This window comes from Plodia interpunctella, chromosome 25 (assembly GCF_027563975.2).
Source record: "Plodia interpunctella isolate USDA-ARS_2022_Savannah chromosome 25, ilPloInte3.2, whole genome shotgun sequence".
NCBI lineage: Eukaryota > Metazoa > Arthropoda > Insecta > Lepidoptera > Pyralidae > Plodia > Plodia interpunctella.
In genome coordinates, this window is record NC_071318.1 from 1,003,047 (window position 1) to 1,015,641 (window position 12,595).

The window sequence follows — 12,595 nt, forward strand, 5'->3', positions numbered from 1 at the left end:
ATTTTAGAAACTTACTATGAGAAGATTCTTCGATAAGAAAATTGACGGATTGTCATTACAATCAACCACAAAATTATAAATGTAACATTTATAATTTTGTGGTTATTGTAATGTAGCGAATAGTTTGTTTCAAATATTTTGAAAATAGAATTTTGACGTTGAGTCGAAATTATCACCGTTGTGGCTTTTAAATTTTCTTTTTCGAACTGGTGTAAAGAATATATGTAAAGTTAAAAGGTCAATGAACCTTTTCTCAACTGTAGTATTTTAACAAAATGATTGTAGTAAATTTGTAACAATTTAAACGACTGAATCCTGTGATATTAGTATTATGCATGATGTTTGTGTAGAAATAAATGATTTCTGTAATAAAAAGTAGTCTTTTCGTTTGACACACTCTGTACCGCAGGATGCGGTGGAGTTTGTTGCGCCGCTTCTTCTTCACCTGCGCTTTGGAAGTCGGCAGTAGACTTAGTTTAAGCAATTTTTTGACGTCAATAAGTGATATATATCATCGTAAGTTGAATAAAGGATTTTGAATTTTTGGTGAAGCATGCGTCCATTGGCTTCGGTGACCAATTCACATCTGGGTAGGCCGTATGATTGTTTGGTATGATAAAAACACTAGTTTTAAATAATATATAATTTTATTTACACAAGCCAAATATGTGGTAACAATCTTAATTATAGTTTCACAAGTTTCTACATAGTATCTGCAACTTTATCTAAATATGACAATAAAGTATATATCAAAGGTTACTGTTAAGATCAATTTAATTTTTACCTAATTATTTCTGTGAGGCGTTACAGTAGATGGCTATAATCCTAAACGTCATGTCAAGCGCCTTTAGTAAAAATCCACTCGATAATAAATAGTATTAATGTATAATAAGTTTTTATGAAATTATATCGGCAGAGATCTTATTGGATTCAAGGCGTGACAAAAAACAATGTATGTGTTGAAAACCCTTAAGGAATCCTGTACCTCGTCGGTAGTCGATCCTGGGTCCACCATCAGGTCATGCTCATCATGATAACACATTGTCATGGATACTGAAGCCACGTGCAAAATTTCAACTCTGTTGAATAAGCGTACAAACTGGGAGAATTTCACGAGGGTTTTGAACTCCGCCGCGGGCTCTCATTACTGTATGTTAAATTGTACCATACACAGTAATCAATTTAATTATCCTATTTTATAAATAAGTAAAGTACTGGTACAATGTTAATTTAATAAATGTTTAATTAAAAATAAAAAGATTCTTTAGGTATTAAAAAAATGTGCGACACGCTCCACGTCGCGTTCAAGCGGTCGGGAAATTTACACAACTAAGTATGCGAAACACATATAACTTGCAAGATTATACAAACAAACATCGGGACAGGTGAAACTACACAAAAACTTGTAAAAGTCAAATTTTAAATCGGCAGATTTCATTGGTGGGATTTTAAGATGTCATGTTCAGTCTTCTGTGCCTATTGGTCCTTCTCTTGTGTATGAATTTGAGGTGGTCTTCGTCATCGTCATATAGTGTCTTCTCTATCCAACGCATGTAGGCTTCCACCTTGAAACAGAGAAGAAAAAGCATGAGCCGAAGCTATTGTCTCTCTCTTTCCTCCTCGCGTGTTCCTGGCTATGACGCCGTGAATCTTGGGGTTTTACAATCGACCAAGATTCTGCTTGTTGTTTTACAATCGACCGCCTGTTTGATGTCAACCCTCATTAGAAATGCTATTATTGGATGTCAGCTGTCAAGGCTATGTGTCCATGCCTCGTATAACATCCACGGCAGGTTATAGAGTGGCTCGATTTTAGGGCGGGACCACAGGCCATTCTGCTATGGTAAATTTTGATGGACAGTTACAGTCAGTAAAATGTCTAATAATATTAATCGTCTTTGGCTCTAGTTAAAAATCTGGAAAATTTCCAGTTATTTAGTCTGGTTGGGTCTCAGAGCGTTCCGACCGCTGCGGCCGCGCTATTATTTTGATTCGTCAATTTTCTCGAAGAAGGAATCATTTATAAAATTTTCATTACATTAGAATTATATTAAAGTCAGATAGTAAAACTAATTTTTTTCTTTGTTAAAATTTGAAATGACAGCGCGTCTGCAGCGGTCGAAACGCTCTGAGAACCACTTAGATGGCACTTTTCTTTTTATTCCCAGTGTCAGCCCTATATGGAAACAATTGGCAATAAGAAACTTCTTTTAAATGGCTGTTGATGATGGAAGTTTCTGCTTGGGGCTTTCTGCTTGGGCACAGGCCTTCCTAATAGAATAAAAAGACTTACCTTTGTATAAACATCAGGCTTGCCTCGTGCGCACGGTATACCCCAAGACACGATGCCAACTTGACGCCCTTCCCTCACCAGCGGACCACCAGAATCACCCTAAATGTAAATCAAAACATTATATCTCGGTGGCGCAGTGGTAAGGTTCTTGCCACTGAACCGAGAGGTCCCGGGTTCGATCCCCGGTCGGGTCATAATGTAAAATGATCTTTTTCTGATTGGCCCGGGTCTTGGATGTTTATCTATATATGTATTTGTTATAAAATATAGTATCGTTGAGTCAGTATCCCATAACACAAGTCTCGAACTTACTTTGGTGCTAGCTCAATCTGTGTGATTTGTCCTAATATATATTTATATTTTTTCCCGTACACAGCAGATAGGCTCCAAGAGTACCGCCGCGCCGCCTACGTCTGTCTTGTCTTATATACATCAACAAATGCCTGGCCCTGGCAGAAGGGACAAACCCAAGAAGTGCAAGCTTGATGTCGTCAAGGATGATATGCGTGCCAATGGCCTGTCAACTAGGGATGTCGACGACCGTGCGAAGTGGAGGAGAATGGTTATATACCTACATGTCATATACAATACATACATCGAATGGTAAAGTATACTTATACATGTTAAGCTTTATATGGTATCCCTTAAACATTTAAAACGTATGACAACATTTGTATTTTGACGTATTCGGTTCACTTCCTTCTTCCTTTGAATCTGTCATGGCCGGACGTGCTATCCGACCTTTTGTATTAATTAGTGTTTATTATAATTCCTTCGGATTTGTGTAGCTTTATTTTAGCAAATAAATGCTTATACAAACTACTCCGTGTTTGCCTCTCGCCACCCACACTACACTCTGCTTCAATTTAACAATACATAGGTACTCCATACCTATATTATAATGTGAAAATCTGTCTATCTGTTCCGCTTTCACGGCTAAACCACTGAACCGATTTTGATTATATTAATTTAGTTAAAGACCCCCGTTTGAGAGTAGGCTATTTTTTTTTCAAAAATCAACTCCAAACGACTATAACGGTGAGGTGAAAGTTTGTATGAAAACCATGTTTTCATGCTTTCGCGGAGCAATTCACTTGGGCGAAGCCGCGGGCTTAAACAAGAGGACAAATAAAGTAGTAAATACTTATGCATAGACATGCATTATCATTTTCTGTGACAAAACAAATGAACTTAATTGGATTATCATCATGTCATCTTGGGTCAGATTTTAGGATGAAGGTTATCTATATCACGAAACAGCTACTTAAATCTTTTAAACCTCTTCTCACGAAATAGATTTATATTAGATTTATATTATATATATTAGAGGAAATATGATGATTATTGTTATAATCATAATCTCCATGTTACAATGTGCTGAGTTTCTGATTACAAAACAATAATAATCTGATTTACAAAACAGAACACTGCCGTGTCAGGCGTAGGTCAGTTAACTTGAGTTACATGAGTTACGTGTTATAACTCTGAATCGTAATTAAATGACCTCGTAAACCTATAGAAAAGTATTTTTTTCATTTGTTTCTATTTAAATCGATATACGAGACTGTCACCCAATCTCATGTAACAATGATTTTACCACTGTCCATTTTGGCAAAGTACCGTATTTTTACTTACACGACTTAGGTCTGTCAAGATACTCACAGTTATATGAATTAGGCGCGACGAGCGCACGACAATTACACGAGTTCGCCGTGATAGGTAAATTTTGCGCAAAAAATGCCTCTCGCTCCTATTCACCTGAGTCGATATTTATTTTGTTTATTTGCATACGGTCTCGGTCGCCCTGCAATTAATTATATAATTTACGTTATTTTTCTGCTACAATATTAAAGTAGTTTAATTAATTTTACTTATGCAAATCCTATACCTAATATAGTTAAGTAGGTAGATCGATAATTTAGAAAAAGATTTCATTTTTGATTCATTCCAATTCAACTAGATATAAAGTGTTTTTGATTACTTATTACACTTTTGTTGTTCTTCTGCTAAAAAAATAATATTTTGGTTTATTAAAGTGATTATTAATAACCACTCTTTTTATTTGAAAGAAAAATTCTAACTAGTTCGAAAGACTAACTTTGTAGGACTAAAACTGTAATTTTCTCTGTGTGTCTGTCTGTTTGTTTGCGCATGATTACTTATTTGGTCTAACTTGAAGAGAAGTGGTGCCAGAAACGAGCACTGTCTGACACGCCTATATCTGGTAACTTACACTTAACTGAGATTAGCAAAACATACATACCTAATTAGACCAGTTTTGGCAAACTGATATATCTTAAAATACAACGCGCGTAAAACAAGAGTTGTATGGAAATCTTGTCACGCCTAACTCGGTTATCGTTAATAACTCAAAGAATAATTAATATTTTTGTATTCTAAAACCTTCCCGATGTTTTTAAGCTTTATACATGTGCACTTATGAAAAATTATAGAAATAATATCTTAATACTTTTTTTATAATGACAAAAATCTGTTTAAAACTTTGAACGGCGATTACTCAAAACTAGGTTTCGCGAGATAGGTACATGAGATTGGTTTGACACGGCAGAACACTGGCTCAAATTTACCTTGCAAATGTCCCAATTTGCATTAAACATTTGCAAACTACAGAAAAAAGAAAATCGTATTCCTCATGGCTGAGGGTCGTGGTGATTACGAGGAATTAAACACACATTTCACATACAAGTTAATAATCAACCAGTGTGCAGGTTTCCTCACGATGTTTTCCTTCACCGGAAGAAGTGGTGGTCGATGAAAACTACTATACATAAGTCAGATTGGTATACAAGCTCATGTGGCACGAGTAGGTTTCGAACCTGGGAGCTTTCGATCCACAGGCGTCTCAACCATTACACCACCACCACCGCTTCACTGATATGCCTATTAATATAATATGATAAAGCATCAAAAAGTATTTAGAATAAAAAGTGTTAGGTATGCTGTTTTGAAGTTAAACTCAAATACACACGTGGCAAGCGCCTTCTCCAGCTTTGGTCAACGCACAGATCTGGGTTTCAAAGACTTCATTGACGTTCTTATGAGCTTCCTTGCAGTCTTCATACGTGATGGCTTTCAGATCCAGCTGCATCAGATCGTTGGGCAGGCGGCCTGGGTACTGGAATCAAGAAGCAAGAAGCTAGGACCTCTAAGAACCCCGTGTTTCACCCAGGTTTGACGGCCTCGGTGTCGCAGTGGTAATGTGCTTGCCTCTGAACTGAGAGGTCCCGGGTTCGATCCCCGGTCGGGACAAGATGGAAAATGATCTTTTTCTGATTGGCCCGGGTCTTGGATGTTTATCTATATATGTATATGTTATAAAATATAATATTGTTGAGTCATAACACAAGTCTCGAACTTACTTTGGGGCTAGCTCAATCTGTGTGATTTAAGGTTGAGCAAGAAGCGCAGGGCACAGCTAAAAAAAACAGAGGCCCGATTCTCATGCTTTTGAAGTTCACTTCATTAATTTTCTCCCAATTATTTTCAATGGTTTTATCATAATTTGCAAACTATAAAGTTCGATCGATCGATGCGTTGGAACTTTTGTGACGGTGATGTTTTGTAAACGCAGAAATAGTGCTAGAAACTTCGTTTGTGTGCATATAATTTATACTATTATTATAAAGAGGTAAGCGTTGGTGAGTTTGTTTGTTTGTTTGGCGGGTAGTTTTCGAAACTACAGAACCGATTTCAAAAATTCTTTCACCATTAGAAAGGTACATTATCAAAGATTGCTATGAGCTATATTTTATCTCAAAACTCCCACGGGAAAATCTCGCTCAATTAAGTATATAAAAAAAACATTGCTCTCAAAATTAACATTTACCTACTCAACAAACACTCTGAGCCAAGGACAATTACTTAAGTACAAGACTTATAACAACAGCAACAAAACATCTAAAAAAGTATATCCAAAACTTACAGAAGTAGTCCCCCATCCAGTGAGCATCATATCCTCTCCTCTTTCTACCGGCTCGTCATTTAGTTCTACAGCATCAACGATACTGCCGAAGTCGATCTCCTCATCAGTGAAGAGGATGGCTATGTCGTTTTTGATGATGTCATCGTCGTAATCCTCGTGAGGGACTATCTTCCTGATCGTGTAGGACTTGCCGCCCGCTCGGAGCTGGTTTGTGCCTACAACGGCTTTGAGGTATTCTGGTCTTGCCCTGCAGATTTTATTTATTTAAACGCCTTGTTAAAAAAAATAGCAAAGTACACAATAAAACTATTTGCTTTGTTCCATGATGTAATTGAACTTTATAATCTGAATATAATAGTAACTAATCTACGCATTTATATAAAATTTTGCGCACATTATATAATTTACGAAATTAGTGTACGTTAAACTCATAACTCATTTAAAAAATAAAACTGTTTTCACCATAGAATCCCACTTCAACTAATTTGCATCAGTAATAATAAATTCGGTTTAGTAAAGACGTATATATACAAATGTAAGCGGAATTAATAACAATTGCTTTTGTGTTTGAGGTTCTCAAGAAATAGATACCTGTCAACGCAATGTGCAGCAGTCAAGATGACCCTGGGAGTGACGAGGGAAGCCCCACAAAAATGCCATACTCCGAACCATCGTAGGGATACCTGAAATAAATAAAAATAGACAATAAATTGAAAATAAATTTTTACTATTATGTATTGAAATTGCAATGTATGCGTGAAAACCTTATGTTTTTACTAGCTCTTATTTAACTTAACTATTAATTTTAAAGGAACTATTGAGAACTTGAAATGTACATTATAATATACTTAGTATTCGCAGGTATGTAACTATTTGTGTTTGTTCGGGTGAAATCTTGCTACTCGATTTTAAATTAGATATCTTCAACAGAATGAGCTGAAATTTTGTATAAGTACCCGTTTATTATGAATTTATTATAAGCATAACCAGATGATGGGCTAGCATCGGCTCCCGATAGATAAAGGAACGCATCGGTTTACACGGATGTTATATTTTTTAATGTGTCCGACAACAATAAAGCTAGCCAAATATAACATTTTTGTAAAAACTTTTAAACTTTCTAATGATAGGTATATTATCTCTCTCTCTCTCTCATGTGTTTTTCCGATCATTTCTTCAGCTGTTGAGAGTCGAAGCCTAGGGTCCACTAGTTGTACTATAATATGAAAATACCCACTTGATAAGGTACTGATCCATTGGGTGCTTTGGTGCCCCCCACAATACGTTCCCAGTCTTCCCGGCCCTCGATTGACGTGTAGAATTCTGATGACACTGCAAAAATATTATGATTGAAGGAACTATTGAGAACCCTTGTTCTGAGAGAAAAATTAAAAACAATTCTCATCCAAATAACTTTTTATCCATGAACGTTTCCCGTTGAAGTATTACTAGTTAAAAAATAAAAGAACAAAAAGGCAAAATAAAAAATAAGTCTGTCAGAAGTGGGATTCGAACCCACGCCCACAGAAGTGGACTGCGACCTGAACGCAGCGCCTTAGACCGCTCGGCCATCCTGACTTACTATAAGTGAGCGAAATTAGCGATGTGTTCTGTTTGGCGCGGTTGTATTGAAAATAGAACGGTGACGTCATAGAATGATTGACAGATATTTTTTTGGCGCCTTTTTATATAATGACATTATTTCAAGTCGTATCGAATTATTAAATATTTTAGGTTATGTAGGTCATAGTACGTGATATTAGTATGAAAATTTCTCGTTCCAACTGCAAACATAAACTGTGGCCATTAAAAAAAAATTAAATAAGTAATAACTTCATGATAATCTTCTAAATTGTCCAAGCTAAGTTCGATTAGCTGAATTTGTATGGACAATCAAAGTATTTTTGTTCCTACATTCGCATTTAATCTACTTATTTTGTACAATAAAGTTTATTCTTCAAACTTAGTTTATTCCTCATGGCTGAGGTTCGTATTGATTATGTGGAATGAAACACACACAACTTTCTTAGAGTGGTTTTGCTAATGCCTCCTCCGTTTCACATACAAGTTAATAAAAAGCCAGTGTGCAGGTTTCCTCACGATGTTTTTCTTCACCGGAAGCAAGTGGTGGTCGATGAAAACTACTAGGTATACATGAGTCAGATTGTTATGCAAACTCATTTGGCACTAGAAGGATTTGAATCTGGGACCTAATGACCCACAGGCGTCTTAATAATTACACCACCACCGCTTTAATAAAGCAATAAAGTAAGTAGGTATGTATGTTTGTTACTCTTTCACGCAAATCTACTGGACCGATTGTAATGAAATTTGGTACACGGGTACACATAGGTACTTTTAATCTCCAAAATTCCCATGGGAGCGAAGCCCCGGGGCGCAGCTAGTCCTAACTAAGAAGAAGTCCTATCATAAAAATGCGAAAGTAAGTTTGTTTATTTGTTACCTCTTCAAGCTCTATCTACTCACCCAATCGTCTTAAAATTTTGCATATATGTAGTTTGAAGTGTGGAGAAGAAAATAGGGTTCCTTTCATCCCGGAAAATAACTGTTCCCGTGGGAAATTTACACGGGCGAAGCCGCGGGCAACAATAATAAATATCTTACCGAAACTCGATAAAATTCCGAACAGATATACTAATGCAACACAAAGATCCATTGTTTGGTCACAACCGAACACTGATCTAGTGTTAAAAAAAATCTTTATTTTATACTTTGCCAGTTATCTGCGAGTTATGCGCGTGCGTCAAATTGCGCCGGTCTAAATAACTATGGTGATACCCCTATGCGACAATAATATAGGTACCTCCTTTTCTATAGAGATTTCAAGGGGACAGGTGGGACGTAATGAGTTTAATCACTATCGGCGAACTTCGACAGATTCGATGTGCATTGCCGGTTTTTCAAAAATAAATTCTCTCATACAAACTACGCAATTCGTGTTGACGTCTGTTTGTCCATAGTGTGTAGTATAATATACTTAGTATATTATATAACATTTTTATACATAACAGAAAAAGACTGTTGGCTCACTAGCGCCACCACATTTATATTGAAACTTTTGATTTATAGCGAAACTAAAAATAAATAAAATACATGAGATCATGCTTTTAGGATTTTATTTTAAAGTATTATTAACATAGTTTTTCCCTTACTCATCGAACTTTGACAGATTCGGTATACGTCGCTGGTTTTTCGGTGTGGTAAAATAAGCTCTCATACAAATTACGTAATGTTCATGCATTCGCATCGGCATATTGTGTCCGATGTAATGGATTATACAAAATGTAGTCGCAATTTACAACAAGAACTTTGGTGGCCAATGTTTTCTGAAATTAAAAATGGAATTAAAACTGGAAAATCCTTTTGACGACCATTAATTAATTATTCCCAATCGTTGATATCATTAATTTTTGACGTCATTATAAATTATATATAATAAATGCTATTTTTGTTATAATGATCGCCAGAGAAAATTATCTCACTCTCATCTGAGCGGACCGGTTACCCGGTTACTTCCTCAGACACAATCATTCGAGTCTTTCTCCACTTCTCAAGATCTTCGTTATAGTTATAGTTATTAGAACAACGACATTCCAATGCTGACCATAACCGTGTAATTTGTTACTTATAAAATAAAAATAATATCCCTAACCCTCTTTGGGGGATGATCTTGTTGCCTGTCAACGGTTATTCCTTCGTCGTTTCGTATGACGTAGTGTATGGAGTTGCTGCATGATTACTAAACAAACATTGAAATGAACCTTAAAAAACCATCTAAAAATAAAAAGATTCGTCGAAGTTTCACAATAAATTCCAGAACTGAAATTCAAAGGGAAATTGAGCAATACCAATAAATCAGATTAGCCCAGATTAATCTGTATATTTATTTCTCCATGCAATGTTTTATATCATCAATAATTTATTGCACATTATTTATATTATATAGATTCATCATACATGTCTCATGCATACGAAATTATTGACTTATTGCAGTCATCCGACCTCAATACATACAATTATAAAATGTTACAGAAACGCCGGACCTAGGTTGGGTACCTGTGTTGGGTACGGGCGTAAGTCATTTTTATTTCGAGTTCGTTTGACCACAATCTAGCATTTTGGGAAACAGAGATGAGGTCTCCATCATGAGGATGAGGGAAGAATTGTCTTATATTTTCCGATATATATTGCAATTGACTAGCTATTTGCCCGCGGCTTCGTGAATTTCCCATGGGAACATTTGCTTTTCCCTGATGAAAGGTCCTTCTTCATACTTCATCTCTATACTCCATACGAACTCCGTGGTCCCAGGTTCGATGAAAATGATCTTTTTCAGATTGACCTGGGTCTTGGATGTTTATCTATATGTGTATATGTTATAGAATATAGTATCGTTGAGTTAGTAACCCATAACACAAGTCTCGAACTTACTTTGGGGCTAGCTCAATCTGTGTGATTTGTCCACATATATTTATTTACTTCAAACTACATGTGTGCACAATTTCAAGATCATTGGTTGAGCAGATAAAGCGTGAAGATGTAACAAATTTACTTTCGCATTTATAATATTAGTTAGGATTAAGATTAAGATTCACTTATGCCTTGAAGATCCTTAAGTTGTAGGATATATTTTAGTATGCCTTTCATACATGGTAGGGCCAGCCCGCCTGCTTCGAATGCCTTTGATGATCGCATGCGAATTACCAATTGTTAGTTTGGTATGTGTATAGTGTGAGAAGAATGGATGCGGTTTGAGTTTTTGGGCAGGTTCTAAGATAATTTCTATTTCTAAATAGATCTTTTCGCAAAAGTTTTTAATCACAGCTTCAAATCAATTTTTTTTTATTCAAACGCCACTTTTCTCCCTCTCATCATCGCGTGTTCTGTGTGCTGTGGCGCCCCGAAGCCCTGGGTTTTTCTAAAAACCAAACATTGAATTTTGATTCGGCTGCGCTTTTACAACCGGTTGTCAGTCTTTGGGGGAATATTTTCCTTAATCGACTTATACACGCGACGCCAATGATGTACTAGATGTTACCCGGCTTCGCTCCCGTGGGAATTTCGACATAAAATATAGCCTATAGAAATCTTGGATATTGGATCAATCTAATGGTGAAAGAATTTTTGAAATCGGTTTCGGAGATTACCCGCCTCAAATCAAACATACAAACTCAGAAACGCTTACCTTTTTATAATAATAGTATAGATATAACAACACCCTATTGACGTCAATTTAACCCGTCATTTCTTTCCCACATAATTTCATTTCGATATCAAAAGATACCTACCTAGTTTTTATAGGCGTCCACTTGCTTCCGACGAAGGAAAACATCGCGAGGAAACCTGCACACTGGTTGGTTATTCACTAGTGACTGAAACGGAGAAGGCAATGGCAAACCACTCCACGAATAGTGCCAAGAAAGTTGTGTGTAACGTGTTGAGTAAAGTGATGACATCTTTTTGACGGCCTCGGTGGCGCAGTGGTAAAGTTCTTGCCACTGAACCGAGAGGTCCCGGGTTCGATCCCCGGTCGGATCATGATGGAAAACGATATTTTTCTTATTGGCCCGGGTCTTGGATGTTTATCTATATATGTATTTGTTATAAAATATAGTATCGTTGAGTTAGTATCCCATAACACAAGTCTCGAACTTACTTTGGGGCTAGCTCAATATGTGTAGTTTGTCCTCATTTATTTATTATTTATCTTTAGTTGTTAAAGAAATGTCAGACTCCTTTAGGAGTTAAAAAAATCTGTTACCAGTGTTAGCATTAACAGATTCGATAATAAAGACACGCCATTTTGACCAAAGCGGATTAAATTATAAGGTTGTCGGGTCATTTACCCAAACTAGACCACTGTCAATGCCGTTAGTCAATTGAATTGATAGTGATCTCTCTATTTGCCGAATTCTTCATTTTAATCCAATTGTATGTAAAACGCTTCTTGGGATTGTTCGGCTAAACGTGCATGAAAAAAAATTATCTGCCGATACCTACTTAGATTCAAGTTCAGTTATAACACACATACACATACATAACGCATTATGACCTTTGTTTAAATAAATAAATTAGGACAAATCACACAGATTGAGCTTGCAAAGTAAGATCTAGACAATTCTGTTATGGGATACTAACTCCACGTTACTATATTTTATAACATATGCATATATAAATAAACATCCAAGACCCGGGCCAATCAGAAAAAGATCATTTTCCACCATGACTCGACCGGGATCGAACCCGGAACCTCTCGGTTCAGAGGCAAGCACGTTACCACTGCGCCACCGAGGTCGTCAAGATTAACTATTATCGTATATAATGACAACAGAATAAGT

The 12,595-nt window shown here is 36.4% G+C and overlaps 1 protein-coding gene and 1 non-coding gene across 3 annotated transcripts; both read right to left on the bottom strand.

Moving 5' to 3' along the window:
* Positions 1–1,098: 1,098 nt before the first annotated feature.
* Positions 1,099–8,948, bottom strand: LOC128680813 (chymotrypsin-1-like). Of its 2 annotated transcripts, XM_053764243.1 has the most exons (7): positions 8,862–8,948; positions 7,474–7,568; positions 6,828–6,919; positions 6,237–6,483; positions 5,283–5,429; positions 2,294–2,392; positions 1,099–1,565 (listed from the first exon to the last, which is right to left on the bottom strand). In XM_053764243.1, the coding sequence occupies exons 1-7, from the start codon at positions 8,911–8,913 to the stop codon at positions 1,449–1,451; spliced, it is 849 nt and encodes a 282-aa protein (XP_053620218.1). In that variant the 5' UTR covers positions 8,914–8,948; the 3' UTR covers positions 1,099–1,448. The 2 variants fall into 2 exon arrangements, with proteins under 2 accessions (XP_053620218.1, XP_053620219.1); XM_053764244.1 differs by lacking the exon at positions 2,294–2,392.
* Positions 7,731–7,814, bottom strand: TRNAL-CAG (transfer RNA leucine (anticodon CAG)). The gene has a single exon. It is a non-coding gene; the product is annotated as a tRNA-Leu (tRNA).
* Positions 8,949–12,595: the final 3,647 nt, after the last annotated feature.

What these genes read in the sequence shown, in the direction of transcription:
- LOC128680813 (XM_053764243.1), bottom strand. Translation starts at nt 8,913, where the DNA reads ATGGATCTTTGTGTTGCATTAGTATATCTGTTCGGAATTTTATCGAGT. An exon ending in ATGGATCAGTACCTTATCAA is followed by an intron (nt 6,920 to 7,473) that starts GTGGGTATTTTC and finishes TATTTATTTCAG; the next exon opens with GTATCCCTACGATGGTTCGG. An exon ending in CTGGATGGGGGACTACTTCT is followed by an intron (nt 5,430 to 6,236) that starts GTAAGTTTTGGA and finishes TCTTGATTCCAG; the next exon opens with TACCCAGGCCGCCTGCCCAA.